This window comes from Carassius auratus, unplaced genomic scaffold (genome assembly GCF_003368295.1).
Source record: "Carassius auratus strain Wakin unplaced genomic scaffold, ASM336829v1 scaf_tig00029285, whole genome shotgun sequence".
Lineage (NCBI taxonomy): Eukaryota > Metazoa > Chordata > Actinopteri > Cypriniformes > Cyprinidae > Carassius > Carassius auratus.
The window spans coordinates 446562-467166 of record NW_020525757.1 but is presented as its reverse complement, the minus strand read 5'-3'; the positions used below and the strand labels follow the sequence as shown (position 1 = coordinate 467166).

Here is a 20605-nt window from a genome sequence, read left to right as displayed (position 1 = left end):
CAGGTATGTCTTTCAGAATCATCACTGGCCAATAGAAATAAAAGCTTTTTGATTTCTTCACTTTAAAATAATGAGAAACAGCAAATTTACCTGAAATAAAAGGGAGGAAAAGCATATGCTTTGCAATGTAGTTAAGAAAATTAAAGTTTCATAAAAATGTAAATGGCACACAGCCATAAATTAGCCTAAATTAATTTATTAAATGTAGAGGGTTGTTTGTCTGTCAGCCTAAAGATCTCCTTTATTTAACAAAACAATCATTTCAGGGACATGGCGAGTTACAGGCTAATGTTATTGTTTCTTCTTTTGTGCATTATAATGAAGGCTTTATAAAACTGCACAACGTTTTAGCTTTTTAAACTACATACTCCGTTCTATCCTGTATGTCTATGAAAGACAATCGAACCAATCAGAGAAGTTATGGGGCGGGGCTAAATGTGCAGCCCCGCCTCCATCTGCAGGCTGCAGCCGGGTGCTTCTCATATTGTCAGGTCTGCAGCGCATCCTGAAACACGCCTCTTTGTTCAGAGGAACATCACACAGTTACTGACAAAGTACGTTTAATTCTTGATTTTATGTTTGTTTTACTGGTTGGTAATGAATACTGCTGACACTATTGTCTGTAATAATGTCGTTGGTGTTTCACTGTTTTCGCTTGGTGTTTTTGTGTTTAACTTTATGATTATTAGTTCATCTTGTGAAGCGCAGGTGTTGCTAGCTTTGTTGCTTATCTTGCTAATATTGGCAATATTTCACTTAAATAAAATGTATGATTCTTACATTTTTTTATACTTTAATTTAATAATGAGAATGTTGTATAATGTACCTTAAGTTGTTTATTTTTCTTTATATTCTGTTTATATTGAGTATTAGTCTGCTGACTGCATTTTAAGAAAGTTCTTGATATTGTTTAATTTGAAATGTGATTTTTACTATAACAGACATCTCGTTTCTTTCGGTTTCATTGTTTTTTTCAGAATCTTTCTCCAGTGCATAATCAGTATGTGTATGTGGTGATTAAAAATGACTCATAACTTTACTTCCTGATCAGACTAGTACGGAAGTAATGCTAGTTAATACAGAGAGGCGCTAACTGAAACGGAGTTGGAAATCCCCAGCAGCAGAAGTAAAATTACTCCCTTAACACAGTCACAAGACTTCATCACATATAATGACTGGTTATGCTCTTATTATTCTTGACATTTCATCTGAACATTGGTTTTTCTGAAATGTATTCTGTTAAAGCAGTTTTAAGATGATGGTGTATTTTTGTCTTTGGATAATGATATTTTAATTGATTTAGATGATTAGTGATGATTAGATTAGTTTTATTTTGGAATCACAGATTAAAGTCAGACGAGGTAAGATTTCCTCATCAAGACATTTATTGTACAGTGAAGAGAGCTTCATTGATTTTAATAGAAGTTTGTGAGATCATGATTAACTAAGATGAGTGACAGTAATTTAATCATTATAAGAACGTTTGCAAATGTGATTTAGATTTTATACAATAGTTCAACCAACAAGTTCATATTAAGTGACTTTCATTTTTGGAACACTTTTGTCTAATTTAGCTCTGTTTAGTTCAACATACCGGGGCTTTTACCAACTCAAGAAAGGGCACGAAGCAACTGCGCGAAGACCTCACCGTATAAAATTTTAGAAAGAGCGCACAATACTAGCGTGCAAACTTACCACAATGTGGATTTCCGAAACTGTGCAAAGACTTCACGTGCACACTTACCATAGCATGGATTTTCAAATACTGTTCTAAGGAGGGGCTCTCGTGGCACTCTGACAGAGCAGCTCATAGATGGAATGGTGCATCTCAAAACAGTATGTGTGAGAGTCACCATTTTGATCTGTGGAAATAATACTGGAGCGCTCTGGGGAAGAAATTGAGAACTCAGTCTCATGAGAGGAGAACTCCGAACTCAGAGTATTGCGCTCATTGGCGACCCTTCTTAAAAAGGGGAGTGCTGCTAAACTACCATGAGAGTCGCCCAAATAGCCCCTCATGTTGAGGGAAGCGATGCTTGAAATGTATAAATAAATACACACTGGGTGAATGGAGCCCAAGGAACCAAGGCCTGATGATCAAGGAGGCTCCCTCAGAAACCTCTGATCTCAGCTGCCTAATACAGGAACATGAAGCCGGATGGCTGGTGCTGGCGAGTGTTTAGTAAACACTGTAACTGAGCACTGCAAATGAAACTCACAGAATTTATTAGTAGACACACCACCAGCAGTTTAAAACACACAAGTATATACAGAGAGGGTTACATATGCACCCACCCTCCTACACTGGAGCCCCGCTCAAGGGGCACCTCCTTTTAGTCTGGACCATCAGTCAGGTGGTTGCTATGAACATAGAACCATAAAAACATTATAGGTCCAGCATGGGAGACTGTTATGTGAGAGGTTTCAACCTAAACTCAATTAGATGCAGAGCTGGTGGTTACAGGGGAATTAGGAAGGAGAGGACCAAAGCAGAAGTTAAAAATCTCCAAAGAGAAAGAGTAGATACCTACGTATTCGACAAGAACACTACCAAAATGGCCGCCAAAGTCCTGCCCATAGAGAAGTCAGCCTACTTGGTCGCATCATCCCCCCGAGGCTCTCTCTTGTCCACTCTCTTTGCCGAAAAGCATGAAAGGGAAAGTCTTCCTGTAAACCATTCAGACAGATCCGCCTGTAATTCTCACTAGCCCATTCTTCTCCGTGCCTCAGCAGCGGCGGGTACTGAACCGCGGGAGCAGATGGCAGCTTTTTTGAAAGAGAAACGAACGAGAGATTCCAATTCTCATTGAAAAAACGCTCACAGTGCATGCAGATTGCCTCCTCAAAGACATCACATGCATGCTCTTCACTCAAACAAATGACGCAAAGATTGCGTGTGTCAAGGGGTGTCAAATAACGCAGACATGGATGCACACATTGTCTAAACGCTTGCTAGTAATCGCCATGATATACAAAGAAAGATCGCCCTTACCGGTTCTTTCAGATGCACGCTTCAAACAGAACAGTCAGTGAAGACGAAGAAGATAATGATGTGTTCTCCCGGTGCCTGTTTATTGTCACGCCGGTAATGACGTCAGAGGCTGTAGCCGGGCGAACAAGTTGGTGTTTTTTCAATCTATGCTTCAGACACGGGTCACAACGATGCACCAGTCCTCTGAGATCCAGTGAGAAGTGTCTGAATTCACCGCACAATGACATTTTTTTTCTCAAAAATACAATCATGTACATGCATGCATTTCACATATTATTATAGCCCAGATTGTGCTGATTACAGTGATATTAGACTTTACCCATTTAGATATTTATAAGAAACTGAAAAAAGCACAAATATCAGGGCATGACAAAACTTCTCCAGGCCCCAAAAATACCCTTAGACTCCAGAGGGTTAATGTGAGATTCAAGTAAGAATCATTCAAATTCTGCAAAGAAATCTGTAATGAATGAATGAATGAATAGCGCTGACATACGACAGGAAACCAGAAGCCTAACGCTAACTGTAACCATGGTGTTGTGGTAGAAATAGTCGAATGCATTATATAATTAATTTCAGTGTTTGTACAACCTTTTTATTTTTTGTGGGAAAAACAAATAAGCATAGACTATGCTTTACTATTTCTTTCACATGCGCGGGTGGCATTAAGCTTATTTTAGTCTGAGTATAATAAATGATTGATTATACATTGCTATCCTTACCTGAATTTAGTCTTGCATCGCATCAAATCTTCTTTTGGGCCAGGGGTAAATTCCAGTCTTCATAATGAATAGGCTGCGCTGAGAGTGGGTGTGCAGCGAGGACAATGCAGATAAGGAGCTCACACAGTAAAGACTGAACACTAACTCTTGTTGGATACAAATTAAGTGATCCAGTGAGAGTTTTGTATGCACAAGTAGTCTGACAACAGCCATTGCGCCACACAGAGATCTGATCTCACCATCAACCAGTCCGTCTGGGATTACATATACATGTAATAATTAAGCAGATGCTTTTATCCAAAGCGACTTACAAATGAGAACTAAACAAGGATTACATGAAAGAATACATGAATAAACTGAAAAACCAAGGCAGACTAAATCCAGAAGAACTGTGGCAGCACCTACCAGAAACTTAAGGAAACCTTCCTGCAAAGCTAAACTATGTGCACGTGTACCTATTAGGGATGTGCACATCGATGCTGCATATCGATACATTTATACTCAGAAGCTACTATTTTGGAATCGATATTTTCTGCAAAGTATCGATACTTAATTATATTTATAATTTCTTTGTAACTAAATGTTTTCAGCAGTGAGTGCATACACTGTAAAAAATTGTGCCGTTAAATAACAGTAATTTACTGGCAGAAGGGGCGCCAGTAAAGTACTGTTAATTTACAGCTTTCAACCATTAATTTACCACTCTTATTTTTTTTTTACAATATTTTACCGTAAATTATACCATGGAAATTAACTCCACACCCACTGCTTCAAACAGTTCGAGTTTAAAAGCTAGCATTCCTATGATGTTAGTACTATGAACTTATTCCATTTGAGTCCACTGAGAAGGAATATTTCTTAATATAAAAATGCAAACACTTAATGTGTAGTAGTAAAGAAACTAAATGCATGACTTTAACTTAAATCACTGCAGTTAATTGTCTGCTATAGCACACATGTATGTGCTGAAGTACTTAACACAGAGATCACCACTGTATCAACGTCTTTATATAAAGCAGCAGAAAATCAGAAATTGTGGCTCATCATTGACTGAAGCACCGGCTCTACTCTACAGCACAATGGTGAACAACAAAACTGCATTAAACTAACAGATCTCTCTTGTGAAAACACATTAATACAGATGAGTTCAGTATTTACTCTCATTATCAGTGTATGACTTTGCATACATTTTTTCTATGGATGTTCACAAATATTTTAGTTAAATTATTTATTTTTTTCATTTGGTAAATCTGACATTTACATTTAACAGTATATTACTGTTTTTCCTTGACTTAACGGCAACAAACTGTAGAAAAACACTTTTTTTGCTGGCAACCATTAATTTACGGCAACAAACTGTAGAAAAACAGTTATTTACTGGCAGCAGGGGTTTTCTACAGTTTGTTTCCTGTAAATTAATTACAGTTTATTACTGTTAAATTATGTTTCATGCTGTTTTTTCTTCATATTAAATTTTTAACCCTTTAAACCCCCACAACAAAATCCTCAGTTTTAAATGAAGACTTATAATGTGTGCACACTACAGAGTGTTTGAGTAACACTGAATCAGTGAAGTTAATGAGATAATTATGTGATTAATTGATGATTGAACATGAGTGATGAACACCTGCTATTAACAAACAAAATTACTAAAGGAAAGAGAAACACAAGGAATACAACTGACTTGAGCCACTGTCTTAGATGAAATCAACTGAAATAAAATAATTCAAGATCTGATTAAACAACTCATAAAACAGCTTCACCAGATTCACATTACTAACCAGACTGACTTTATTTCTGTCAGATGTCTACAGAAGAACTTATGGAGAGTTAAATAGGTTTAGGTGTTTTTTTTTCACTACCATGATGGAGATCAGTGTTTACTTTAGTTGGGCTCTTAAACGTGACTTTAAAACAACTATGTTTTTTTTTACATGCTGTAACAATGCATTTTTGGAACTAGTGGCATTAGTGGCATTGGCATTAGTGGAAAAAAAAAAGTAAACAAAAGAAAATAAAAATCTGGTATTGCTGTTCATAGATTGACAACAACAAACACTCTATTATTTCTGATCCAATCCCGTGTCCCTTCTCTTATTGAATATTGACACTACAGCAAAATAAGAAACACTGCTGAGCCTTAAGTTATGAAAGACTGTTAAGAAAATTTCACTCATAAAAAAAACCTGCGCTGATATTTAGACAGAAACATTAATAATCAGTGTATGAATCACAACAATGGTGACAATCCACAAAATAAATAAACAGATAAACAGGTTCTGAACTTCACAAAACATGCTACTAAAACTTAAGACAAATGCAAAATTATAAGTACATAAGAATTCAAGAAAATAAGTGAACAATTCAGCATCATAATTTATTCATGCCGCAATGCATGCTGGGAGTCATGGATGAGTTTTATTCTGTGCTGGTACCCAGCATGCTTTGCATCATAAACCTTTTGATTGTCACCATTGTTGAGATTCATATGCTGATTGTTGATGTCTCTCTTTGAGTGTTGCGGACACCGTTGGCCAAAATATTTAAAACTCAAACTGTTGTTAAATCAATATGTTCAGATTATCACATTACGGTTCATTATCATAAAATGTAAGGAAAAAAAAAAAATTGTGTAATTCACTCAAATATTGCAACACCAAACTAATATTTGACTACTATATTAAAACTTTAAGTCATTCTAGTAGATCATGCCTAACAGAAACCGCCATAATAACTTGATTATCAAAATTAACATCGCAGTAACAGATGTACCGTAAAGATACAAATACAGCAATGAAACAAAATTTAAAGTACAAAAGTCAAGGGTCAGGAGCCCAACTAAAGCAAACACTGATCTCCGCAATGGTGATGCTAAAATAAACTAACATTATCATCTACATCTCTGTAATTCTCAATAAGATCTTTTGATCTCTGATCTGAAAGAAATAAAGTCAGTCTGGTTAGTAATGAGTGAAGTTGGTAAAGCTGTTTGTTGATTGTATACATCTTCGGTTGATTCCGTTTTAAGCTGTTGCTGAAGTCAGTTGTAGTTCTTGTGTGTGTCTCGTTTCTTTTTTCTTCAATGATTCTAATGGTTAACAGCAGCTGTTGATCATTGTCTGAATTCACTCATTAGTTTTCATACTCTCTGTCAGGTGGACTATATTAGTAAACTCATGTGAAATAGTGAATGAGGGTGTAGGGTGTGATTTGAAACACAGCCGCTGAGTGTTGACTTTGAACGTTGCTAATTTACGATATATAGCAGCAGACTACCTTCTCGAAAATGATAAATATTACCCAGAATGCATTTAATGAAAAACAGTATGTTACTGTCGAAATTTGGCCGTTTTTTTACAGCAATTTTTAACAGTGTATATATATATACACAACAGTGTGCCGTTAAATAACAGTAATTTACTGGCAGCAGGGGCGCCAGTAAAGTACTGTTAATTTACAGCTTTCAACCATTAATTTACCACTCTTATTTTTTTTTTACAGTATTTTAACATAAATTCTACCATGGAAATTAACTCCACTCCCACTGCTTCAAACAGTTCGAGTTTAAAAACTAGCATTCCTACGATGTTAGAACTATGAACTTATTTCATTTAATTCCACTGAGAAGGAGTATTTCTTAATATAAAGATGCAAACACTTAATGTGCAGTAATAAAGTAACTAAATACATGACTTTTACTCAAATCACTGCGGCTCATTGTCAGCTATAGCACCACATGTATGTGCTGAAGTACTTAACACAGAGATCGCCACTGTATCAGCGGACCCACATTTACTGTCTTTATATAAAACAGCAGAAGATCAGAATTTGTGGCTCATCATTGACTGAAGCACCGGCTCTACTCTCCAGCACAATGGTGAACTACAAAACTACATTAAACTAACAGATCTCTCTTGTGCAAACAGACATTAATACAGTCGAGTTCAGTATTTACTCTCATTATCAGTGTATGACTTTGCATATTTTTTTCTATGGATGTTCACAAATATTTTGGTTAAATTAACTTTTTTTTTCATTTGGTAAATCTGACATTTACATTTAACAGTATATTACTGTTTTTCCTTGACTTAACGGCAAAAAACTGTAGAAAAACACTTTTTTTGCTGGCAACCATTAATTTACGGCAACAAACTGTAGAAAAACAGTTATTTACTGGCAGCAGGGGTGCCAGTAAATAACTGTTTTTCTACAGATTGTTTCCTGTAAATTAATTACAGTTTATTACTGTTAAATTATGTTTCATGCTGTTTTTTCTTCATCTTAAATCTTTAACCCTTTAAACCCCACAACAAAATCCTCAGTTTTAAATGAAAACTTATAATGTGTGCACACTACAGAGTGTTAGAGTAACACTGAATCAGTGAAGTTAATAAGATAATTATGTGATTAATTGATGATTGAGCATTAGTGATAAACACCTGCAGAATCACTGAAGGAAAGAGAAACACAAGATCTACAAATGACTTCAGCCACAGCCTTAGATGAAATCAACTGAATAAAAGAATACATCAAATCGCTCAAGATCTGATTAAACAACTACTAAAACAGCTTCACCAGATTCACATTACTAACCAGACTGAATTTATTTCTGTCATATGTCTACAGAAGATCTTATGGAGAGTTAAATAGGTTTAGATGTTTTTCATGGTGTTTTCTACCATGATGGAGATCAGTGTTTACTTTAGTTGGGCTCTTGAACGTGACTTTTCAACAACTAAGGTTTTTTTTTTTTTTTTTACATGCTGTAACAATGCATCTTTGGAACTTGTTATAGCAAAACAAAAGTCCACAGAAGACAAAAATCTGGTATTGTTGTTTAAAGATTGGCAAGAACAAAAACTATTTAATTCTAAACTAATCCTGTGTCTCTTCTCTTATTGAATATTGATACTAAAGCATAAGAAGGAACACTGCTGAGCCGTAAGTTATGAAAGACTGTTAAGAAAATTTCACTCAAAAAAAAAACTTTGCTGAAATTTAGACAGAAACCTCAATAATCAGCGTATGAATCACAACAATGGTGACAATCGACAAAATAAATAAACAGATCAGTTCTGAACATCACAACACATGCTACTAAAACTTAAGACAAATGCAAAATTATAAGCACATAAGAATTCAAGAAAATAAGTGAACAATTCAGGGGCATAATTTATTCATGCCGCAATGCATGCTGGGAATCATGGATGAGTTTTATCCTGTGCTGGTACCCAGCATGCATTGCATCATGAACCTTTTGATTGTCACCATTGTTGAGATTCATATGCTGATTGTTGATGTCTCTCTGTGAGTGTTGTGAGGATTGCTGCCCGAAATATTTCTTAACCAAAACTGTCGTTAAATCCATAAATTCTGGTTATCACATTCATGTTTAACCTTACAAAACAAAAAAAAAATTGTATCAGTCGTTCACATATTTCAACACCAAATTAATATTTGATTACTACAGCAACACTTAAGTCAGACTAGCAGATTATGCCAGACAGAAACAGCCATAATCACTTGACTATCAAAATTAATATTGCTGTAACAGATGTATCATAAAGATACAAATACAGCAATGAAACAAAATTTAAAGTACAAAAGTCAAGGTCAGGAGCCCAACTAAAGCAAACACTGATCTCCACAATGGTAACGTCAAACGAAACAGTAACATTATCATCTAAATCTCTGTAATTCTCAGTAAGATCTTTCGATCTCTGATCTCTGATCTAATAGAAATAAAGTCAGTCTGGTTAGTAATGAGTGAAGTTGGTAAATCTTCAGTTGATTTCATCTAAAGCTGTGGCTGAAGTCAGTTGTAGTTCATGTAGTTCAATTCACTTATTAGTTTTCATTCTCTCTGTCAGGTGGACTATATTAGTAAACTCATGTGAAATAGTGAATGAGGGTGTAGGGTGTGATTTGAAACACAGCCGCTGAGTGTCGACTTTGAACGTTGTTAATTTACGTTATATAGCAGCAGGCTACCTTCTCGAAAATGATGAATATTACCCAGAATGCACTGTTTTAATTAAAAACAGTATGTTACTGTCAAAAGTTTTTTTACAGCGATTTTTAACAGTGTATATATATATTGTGTGTGTGTGTGTGTGTGTGTGTGTATAGAATATTTAAGATAGAATATTTAAGAATTTTTTTATTACAATAGAAATGTGTTTTTTATTATTACAATATAAATTTGAAGAATAAGAAAAAAACTGCTTGTTTAAAAAGAAATAAGTATAAATATGCACAGTTTATGTTGTTGGTATTTTTGTTTATTTGATTAATATTTAAGTTATTCAATCAGTATTTTTTGTAAGAAGGTTGTATAAGCATTTCTATTTATTTGTTAAATTAGCTTTTCTAATAAATGAGTTATTAATGGCCAAAATGTGTAAGTAATTTGCCTTTAAGTATAATATATATATATATATATATATATATATATATATATATATATATATATATATATATATATATATATGTGTGTGTGTGTGTGTGTGTGTGTGTGTGTGTATTTTTAAAATTTAAATTTTTTGAAAAATCACATACATTTTTAAAATTATAAACAGTATCGGTATCAGAATCGTTAAAATTGTACCAAAAAGTATCGGTATTGCATGGAAAAAATGTGGTATCGCCCATCCCTAGTACCTATAGGACAAAACTAGCACTTATTTATATATATAAAAGGTATTTGCGTAATAAATGAAATATAAACAAGGCATCCTGTGGTGGCGCTTTTTACAAAGCACAGTTAAATACAGCTTTTTTTTACAGTTTACACTAGCTTTTTATGCCGTCAACCATAATAATGTCTGCTTTTAGATGTCGTCAAAAACTTCAGCCCCACCCCTGCGTTAATTGTGTAAAATATTTTTAACACGTTAAATTTAAAAAAGCAATGTCCTGCGTTAACTAGGACTGGGAGAAAAAATTGATTCATCGATGAATCGCAATTCTCTTTCCAATGATTCTGGATAAATTCTGAGCGTAGCTATTAACCAGGTTAATAAAAACATAATAATAATTCTGCCACTATTTACTTATCCTCATGCCACTCCGAACCTGTGTAGATGAAGTACATTCAGAGATGAAATCAGTAGAGGAAAACTTTACTTAAGAAATGTGTTTGTAGTTTCATCATCAGAAGTCATCTTGAATACTCAGCAAGAGTTTGTAGGCTGCTCTCCACATTCATCAAATACAGCACCAGTTATACTCAGTTATACAGAAATCAGTAAGATATGTCGTTATTTCAGGTTTCAGTATTCTGACTGACTAAAGCATAGATAAATATTATGCACCATGAAGTGTAAATGTTGAACAGTTTGTGTGTTTATAGTTATTTGTGATTTAAATCTTTACCGTACTTCACTCTCCCTCTTTTCTGTTTGGTTCTAGATCTGGGAGTTTTACCTGCAAACCCATGTGAGATTGCTGTGTGATTCATCTGGTATTTATATAAACACCCCCTTTGTATTCATCTCACTTATAATTAACTAGATTATATCTGAACTATATTTAGAGTAGTTTTGTCTTTTGATCAAATCTAGTGAATGCATCTTCAAATGTTAATAATTTTTATTTTTAAACTTTCTTTCATAAATATGTTATATGAACTAAAGGCATTTTGTAAATGGTCATTCCTCTTGTTTTAAGGAGTTGAGTCTCCTGCTGCTGCTTTAATGTATAAAATAATCTGTCAATGTATAATCAGTGTTTAGTTTTGAGACTCATACATTTTAGTAAAATTTATTTAAAATTCTCTGGCACAATTTATTTTTGTATAATTGTCTGAAAGCCATCTAACACAAATCTCTTTTTCATCTCTGCAGATTATTTATTCAGTTCCCAGATATGTCCATATTCTATAATCTATCAAAATTGCTTCCGCTCCTCTTCGTGAACATTGTGCTTTGTATGGCAGCTTGTAATAATGTAGATTATGAAATTAATGGAGAGTGTTGCCCAAAGTGTGATTCAGGTAAGTCCAGTGTGATATTTTTCTTCACTCAAACCCACAATAGATGCAGATGAACTCAGACACTTAAAGAGTCATGATACTTTTTCACTATTCATAATTACCAGAGGTGTAGTGGTAAAAAAAGAGGTGGGTAAACTATAAATTCTGGGTGACCACATCGTGGTCACGGTAAGATGGGCCACTGCCTACTGGTGTATGTGTATCCTGATGACATCGCTATAGGCTATCATTTGATATTACTACCAAGGGTATCACTGGTTGTTCCCTCATATAGGTCACACAATCACTATTCAATTCATACATCAATCTAAGTTCTTGTTAAAGAGACTCAAGAAGGAATAACCCAGCAAACAGGGGACGACCCCTGGACGTTCCGAATGTCCGCTTAGGAGGACATTCGTCTGAGACAGTTTGTGAACGTCCCTGTTTCATCCCTCATCTGCCATTTCCATTCCAACACTTGAAAAATCCTTCATCCTTTATCATCAGACCTGACCAGTGTTGGGCAGTAACTAGTTACATGTAACTAAATTACGTATTTATTTGCAAAATAAATGTAGCTGTAATCTGTTAATGTAATGTAAACTGTAATTAAATTACAGTTAATTATGATATTGTTAATGATTACAAAGGGAGTTACATTTGAATATTTTCACACATATACATATTTAAAATATGAGACACCAATGTTTCTGGAGTTGAAGACATAGAATATGACCCATGCTTATTCTATAACTTATTATTTTATTATCATTTTTTATTTATTATTATTTTATTATTTTTATTTGTTTTTTAGATTAACTGCATTTTTTCCAAGGCATTGTTAGATGCCAGTGTTTCCTGTCATAGCTATGCAAAGATTTGATTTAAAAACAGTATTATTATTATTATTATTAATGGACGTTTACCGTACCCACGAAACTGTGAATGGCTAGTGATAACATTAACTACACTGTAAAAAAATAAAAATTAAATAACAGTAATTTATTGGCAGCAGGGGTGCCAGTAAAGAACTGTTAATTTACAGCTTTCAACCATTAATTTACCACTCTTATTTTTTTTACAGTATTTTACTGTAAATTCTACCATGGAAATTAACTCCACTCCCACTGCTTCAAACAGTTTGAGTTTAAAAGCTAGCATTCCTAGGATGTTAGTACTATTAACTTATTTCAAAAATATCAATTTTTGAATCTTGCTGCAGTCTGTTGCGTGTCGTTCATGAACCTTTCGTTCATTTTGAACAAAACTTTAATATGACTCGGGACTACACGGGAGTGATTCTTTCAATTTGTGTTGAATGCACATGCGCATTACGCAACATATGGGTTCTGAATCGACAGGTGAGGTCCGAGTCTTTTATTCTTCCTGTCAGTCCCATAGAGATGGGAAGAGAAAAGATTAGTTCATTTTGCTGAACGTGACTCAAAGATCCGAGTCAGTAAAATGATCCGAACTTCCCACTACTACTGGCAACACCGCAAGCATTGGTCAACTCTGACAAGTTGCAGCGCAATATGAAAGACTTCATCTTAGGTTTAACAACAAACAACCTATGAAACTAATAATGAACAATATGAAACTAAAAGGACATAAGCTTAATTTAAAATGGCTTAGGAACTGTAGGCTATTTAGAGGTGGATAAATTCAATTTAGAGGTGGATAAACGCACTTTGGAGGTGGGTAAACGGTATTTCTGAATTTTGGGAGGTGCGTAAACGGCGTTTACGTGCGTTTAGTCTCCACTACATCCCTGATTATTACTGATGAAGAACTGTAATATACTCTTAATATAATCTTCAGTGTTTGGTCTGATGTGGCCAGGGCCTTGTTAAAACTAAACCTGCACCAATCTGGTGTTTCTCTGTGGTAGATTCTCTTCATCTGGTATAAAAATAATAAATAGAAGCATCTAGTGCAGGCCATGTGTTGAGTTACAGTGTGAGATCGGTTTATATAGTAGACAGTTTTATTTTCTGAACTGATTCTTCATTATAAGTCACTTATTTTACAGATATTATTATAGTTACATAATCCCCAGATATATTTGAGGGTCTAGGTTAGTGGTTTCTGAGACAGAAGATGGTTTGTAATCACTGATCTATCATCATTGCATTAAACACAACATGACTCCAGTCTAGGGTTGAGTATTGATTCAGATTTACTGATTTATTTCACTTTGATTCTGATTCACAAACATTCACAACTCTTGTCAAGTTGTTCAGCAGAAGCAGATGTCCCTGTAAACAGGCATAAAGTAAAAAAGAGGTCAAAAATCAATATTGGGATTATTCATAACAAGATATAGATTAATTAGAAAATCTGTGTTCCCAGCATTATAACAGATTATAGGTATTAATATTGTATTATTTAATCTAGAGTGTTTTCTAAATCAGAAAAATATTTATTTGTCAAGGGATTTGTTGTGACGTTTTTTGTTCCCCCCAAGAACAAAAAAAGATTTTTAAGTCAAGACAGTTGTCACATTAAACAGGGACATGGAACACATGAGGAAAAAAACAAGACAAACCTGGAATCAAATTAATAAACCACGGGAGACAGAAGCTGGGTCACAGGGGCAAAAACACACACTGAAATGTCCATAATCCTGACAACAGTTTATAGGAATATACAGACATAGAATAAATACAACTTACACAGTTACAAATACTTGTAAAAGTTATGTACATATGTACATGTATAAATAATGAATAATGTGCTGGTGATTTTCTTTGATGTTGTCTAGGAAAGCGAGTTTATAAACACTGTGATGAGTTCACAAGCACAACATGTGATTCATGTCGCATCAGGACTTACACTAATGCTCCTAATGGATTTACAGAGTGTCTGCCCTGTTCTGTGTGTGATACCAGTGAGTAAAACTGTCTTTTCTTAGTGAGTCCTCATGGGTTCATGCTTTCAAGTATATATATATATATATATATATATTTTTTTTTTTTCTCCAGCTGACTCGTAATTGCCAGGTTTTCTACAATTGACTCATTAGTTTTCTTTCTTGTTGAAGGTGATGGAGTGAGAGTAAAGCAGGCATGTACAGTAACATCAGACACAGTGTGTGGACCTCTTCCTGGTTATTACTGTATAGACTCACTCTATAACTGTAAAAGAGCCAAGAAACATTCATCCTGCTCACCTGGACAATACATCAACCAAACCGGTCAGTCTTTTATCAGTCCAGCAGCTTTAATATACATTTAGAAAAACTGAGAGGAATAACTGATTGCATTTATATTAAATAACTCAATTATGGAAATATGTGTGTTGTTCTAAAGCAGCTTAATAATTTATTTCACCTGGAGAAAGTATTAAGTGATTCCTCGTGATAGACATTGCTTGTGTCTCCTTATATCCACCTGAACAAATCTACTAAATTATGATCAGGTTGATTATTAGTTATGTGAAGATTAATTTAGTGTCAGATGCTCTACTGAATGATGATGTGATCGTCTGTGAGACTGTGTTTATTGCTCATGTACTGATGCTGTGTGTTTAATTGTATTTGTATAGGAACACAGTTCAGAGATACAGTGTGTGATGACTGTCCTGCTGGTTCATATTCAAATGGTACTTTCTGCATATTGCATAATTCGAATTTTTGTAAAAAAAAATTAATAAGCAAAATAGTAGATTAAATCGAGTTACAACCTAAGATTTGGACCGGCAAACTTTGTTTTTAATGATGTAATGTTTGTAAATAGTAATTACTGTTTCTACTGTATTTTTTTAACTTTTAATGACCACCAAAATCAAGCTGGTCCTCTGACCTAGTTATTACTCTCTTGGCAAACTTTTATAGATTAAACTTGTATAAATGCCAGGCAAAAGTTTCATAGATCCCTCAGCAGATATTTTATCAAAGATTCAATTTGAAAGAGATTGAAAAACCTGAGAGGAGAGTATTGTAAAAGTAAGCATTGTCTAAAATAATTGGAGATTTTGCTATTACAGTGAACACATTTGTTTCTGTAATTAACCTCGATGTTCATCAAAACTGTTCTTTTTGTTCACAAAAGGAAACTATATTGCATGCATTTATAAAGTGTTCTAGACTGACACCCTTTTTTTTTTTTAAAAAAAACATTTCTAATTGCTTTAATGAGTGTTGTTCAATGAAGGTGTTTATTTGTGTTTTTAAATATTAAGGATCAGTGTCTGGCAAATCCAGAATAGATTTTAATTATTGTTATACAGTATGTATTAGTAATGAATGCTCTTGCAAAGTTTGAATTGATTTGGTGTGTTAAAGGGGCTTTATGTGAGATTTTTATTGATTAATTATTTCCCTTATCTAAATTTTTGTATATTGCTTGATTAATGTTGGATTCAACTTGTAGCTGTTGTATATTGTAATAAAAGTGGCTTGAAATCTCTCTCTCTCTCTCTCTCTCTGTATGTATGTATTCTTCCTGGGTTATTCTTCCAATTTATTTAACTTTAGCATGTCTTAACTGAATTGAGTTGGTGTTTCTCTCACTCTCTGTGTGTTCTGTCCAGTAAGTAAGAGCACAGTGTGTCTGGAACCAGAACTTCTCTGTTCTCTTCAGATCGGTCAGATGTTTTTATTTGGCAGATCAGATTGACCAGAAGATAGAGACAGTGAGACCCAAATATTGTGACGATTAAACTTGTAAAACTTTTTTTTTTTTTTGTCAGTAAGGCGAGGCTTTTTCTGGAAGATGATAATTTTGGATTTATCCATGTTTATTGGTAAGGCCCAGTCTCTACAGTAATTTTCTATATTTTTTTTTTTATATTTAGGTCATACATGGGAAGGTGTTTGGCCTCTTTTGATTTGTCTAAATTGTTCCATTAATCCCAAAAAGAATTTAGAAAAATTTTGATTGACTGCTTCTGCAATCCTGTTTAGATGATGTATTTTTATGTGATCATTTTTCTTCTGTGTTAGCAGTGACATGTATATTTCAAGGGTTTGTTGATATGTGGCTTATATTTGTTGGTTTGCAGAATCACTGTGCTTTTTATTTGTTAAGAATCACAATTATTTTCTTCTGAGTCTATCATGTTCTCAGCGTGGGTGCTGTGGAGCGCAGCTTCATACTGGACAGGACTGTCTTTACTCCATATAAACTTGTGGGGAGTGGATATAATTTAACTCTCTGTTCTGAAGATGGTTCCCTGACCTGTTGAGACAAGGACTATGTGCCTGGTCTGATAATGGCAGCTGTGGAATCACTTGTGGATAATTGATCTTACTTTTGTCTAAATCTGTGATATGTAATATATTGTACTGCTGCATAAATATGAGCAGTATGTAAATCAACCCTTCACTCTGTCATTAACTACATATAGACCCGGGCCTCTGCAGAGCTTCAGGACTTATTTTCCATGTCTGTTAATTGTGTTGTCTTCATTATAATAAGGTGACTCATATGGAGGGATATTTGTGGCACACAGGTACAGGACCTAAGAGAATATTATATCAATTCTGTGGATGAAATCGCACAGAATGTTCCCCTAACAACTGGAGATATTGTCAAATTAGATGAGAGCAAGCCTTCTTTTAGAATTCAACCTATCTCTTAAATTAAAACCCAGGCAATTATTAATTCTCTTAAAATCTCATCAGCAAAAGATATTTATGGAATGGACTCTAAAATGGTTAAATTCCCAAAAGAACATCTAGCCTACCCTATTACACAAACTGAAAATCAGTCAGTATTTGAGGGGATATTTCCGACATCCTGGAAGACTGCAATTGTAACTCTCATATTTAAGTCAAATGACCCTCTGAACATATCTAACTACTGCCCAATTAGTATTTTACCTGTGGTCTCTAAGGTTACTGAAAAATGTGTATCAGAGAAGCTTGTCTCCTTTTTTAATAATAGTCCATTCACTCTTCATCCGATGGAGTTTGGCTTCAGGGCCCATCACTCTGCAGAAACAGCAAATCGTTTCTTTTTAGAGACTGTTCGAACAATGGTGGACAAGGGAGTTGTTCTTGGTGCTGTATTTTTAGATCTTCATAAAGCTATTGACACAGTCAACCATCAATTCCTTATTGCCAAACTCTTTACTTTTAATTTCTCTCCTTCCACAATCAAATGGTTTGAGTAATACTTAACTGGTAGAACTCAATACGTTTCTGTGAACACCCATCGCTCATTAGCTCTTAATTTATGCACAGGGGTGCCACAAGGATCAATACTTGGCCCGCTTTTGTTTAGCCTATATATCAATGATCTGCCATCAGTTTGCCCTGATTTCAATACAATAACGTATGCAGATGACACTGTAACTTATGTGCATGCCAATACAAAACATCTGGCTGCTGAAAAACTGACTATAGCTATGGACCAGATCACAGGTTTGCTAAATCGTTTGTGCCTTCAACTAAATGTAAATAAATCTGTGGGAATGTTTTTCACAAAAAGACCATGTAACATTGTGTCAAACATTACAATTTCAGGTAAAAACATTAGTATTGTGCCACAATTTAAGGATTTTCGGCGTTATTGATTCGAATCTTTCATTTAAAGCACATATTAAGAAAGTATGCAATAGGGTCAAGTTTAACTTTGCTAATTTTAGATGTATTAGAAATGCACTTTTAATGCTGCTAATATTTATGGACACAATGATTACGTCACATCTAACATATTGTCTGACAAGCTGGGGACAAATGAATAGCTCATCTAAAGCCATTAGCAACTCTTTATTTAAAAAAACTCAAGGTTTTGGACAAGAAGCCTAACAGTTCACAACATTGTATTATCCTCAATAACCATAAATTTCAAAGCTGGGAAGATGTAATCAAATAAAAAAACATCCGTCTGGTCTACAAAATTTTACATAAAACTGCTCCTGCTCTTTTTAATTCATTCATAATCCAACTTAATAATAGAATTCAGCATACCAGAAGCACCACACGAGGTGACCTTCTAATCCCATTCAGGAAAAGCATGTTTGGTCAATTATCATTTTCTGTTACAGCAATACAAAACTGGAACTCATTGCCCACTACAATCAAAAACATTTATACATACTGTACTTTTACTACACACCTTAAAAACGGCCTGTCTAACAATTATAACTGCACACATTAATCTGATAGATGTAATATGTCTTAGATGTGACATGGTCATGCTTCTGCCACTCGATATCTGCTGCCTGTCTCAATGTTATGTCCTGTATTTGCTACAATGTGGCCTCTATGTGATTATTATTTGTGTCGATTCGTAGTGTTTTATTGCTTGGACTGCTTTTATGCTTTTGCAATTTGTGCTTGCTTGTCTGTGCTTGTCTTAATTATGTGCCACTTTGCTCATATGTCTAACTCCTTCTTGTCTAGTTATGCTGTAAATATGAATATAATTGTAATGTATTTATGTGTATGCCTATTAACAACTGGCCAGGGACTACAGCTGGAAATTAGCCATAGAGGCTAAAGCTGCTCTTTTTATGAAAGGAGATTGTCCATGTCATTATAAACTAATAAACTAAATTAAACTGTCATATTCTTTCCATTCTTCTGGAATGGTTGAATCTCCAAAATTTAATCGCTTAGGATCAATCACTTGTTCACACGATTCTCTAAAAGGAAAAGGCCTTACTAGGTCTGCAACATACAAATATCCAAGCTCGGTTCCTACAGGAAGGGTCACTTCTTTCATTGTTTCATTATGTATTGGTTCTATTAGCTGACCGTTTTTGATTGCTTGACTTGGAACAATGATGGTCTGCAATAACACTCCAGCTGGAAGTGAAGTCAATGCAGACGCATCTACCATCAGTGCAGTTACGCTCATCCTCTCCACAGTTGTAGCAAAAATACTCTTCCAACTCTTGGTATTGATTTCTCGGACTGACCAGGGATTTCTTTGGAGAAGTGGCTTTCAGAGTTAGTGATGAAACTACATCTTCACGACTATCCTTCCCAGTGACTTTTCTTTGAAGACTCTTCATTCGCCTCTTTAGATCAGCAATTTCTCCTTCCTGTCTAGGATTACTGACATTTGGACTGGAAGTAGGCTAGTCTTATGATCCACTGCTATCTGTGACTTAGGTATCATAGTGGCAAACTTTGACTTTAACTCTTTAATTTCACCTTTCAAAGTTTGAATCTCTTTCTGTTTACGTTCAGTGTCCAAACTTTCACTGGCTTTTTGTACCCTTGGGTTCAACTTTGCACAAGAGGTTTCTCTGAGTCTCAAATGAAAAAGCATCATATCAGCACCTACTGCACCTCTGTTCAAGACGTACTCTATCTCGGAGATCTGCCAGTATGCCTCCTCTCTGAACCACTTTGATCAGGGCACGCTCTAGTCTCCTTAGAAAATCTGACAGTTGACTGTAACAAACAGAAGGCAGAATAAAAGTCATCACCTGACTCTGCAGATCCAAAATATCTCTCAAGGGCATCCAAATATTTTTCTGGACTTACATCAGTGTCTGCATCATGTACTTTTTTGACAATTTCTAATACAGGTCCTTTTAAACTTTCCATAATCCTCCTTTTTTTCTCTCTTACAGTACCTTCACTTTCTTCCACCATCAGCCTTGCTTGTTCCATACAGTGTTAAACTGTTCTTCACCTGAAGGGGTAGGTATTGTTCCAGGAAACAATCTTCTGTAACCTCTCGTCTCACTTGAAGTTCTCCCAGTTTTTTTCGAACAGGTCTCCTACTGCGTGGATAATCGCATCAGGAGAGGAGAGTTTGCAGAAACAGCAGATGAAAACATGGCCTGAATATCTTCAGTTATCTTTTTATCATTCTGAAGTGGGTTTTGCACTTTTTCAGCACAGTCCTCTCCACTGAAAATAACGGGGTTAATCAAATAAATCAAATAAAATAGAAAAATAATAAAAAACAAAATCGATAACAAAAAAACCTTGTACAGCCAAGGACACAATGT

General features: G+C 34.8%; 1 protein-coding gene across 1 annotated transcript; it reads left to right on the top strand.

The window, feature by feature from the left end:
- Window positions 1-11564: 11564 nt before the first annotated feature.
- On the top strand, window positions 11565-16077 carry LOC113079806 (tumor necrosis factor receptor superfamily member 14-like). Its single transcript, XM_026252030.1, has 4 exons — window positions 11565-11707; window positions 14454-14579; window positions 14733-14885; window positions 15236-16077. The coding sequence occupies exons 1-4, from the start codon at window positions 11581-11583 to the stop codon at window positions 15358-15360; spliced, it is 531 nt and encodes a 176-aa protein (XP_026107815.1). The 5' UTR covers window positions 11565-11580; the 3' UTR covers window positions 15361-16077.
- The last annotated feature ends 4528 nt before the right edge of the window (window positions 16078-20605 follow it).

Excerpts from the sequence above, each read along its gene's own strand:
- LOC113079806 (XM_026252030.1), top strand. The coding sequence starts at position 11,581 with ATGTCCATATTCTATAATCTATCAAAATTGCTTCCGCTCCTCTTCGTG. Across the intron at positions 11,708-14,453 it reads TTGCCCAAAGTGTGATTCAG|GAAAGCGAGTTTATAAACAC; the intron begins GTAAGTCCAGTG and ends GATGTTGTCTAG. Across the intron at positions 14,580-14,732 it reads CTGTTCTGTGTGTGATACCA|GTGATGGAGTGAGAGTAAAG; the intron begins GTGAGTAAAACT and ends TTCTTGTTGAAG.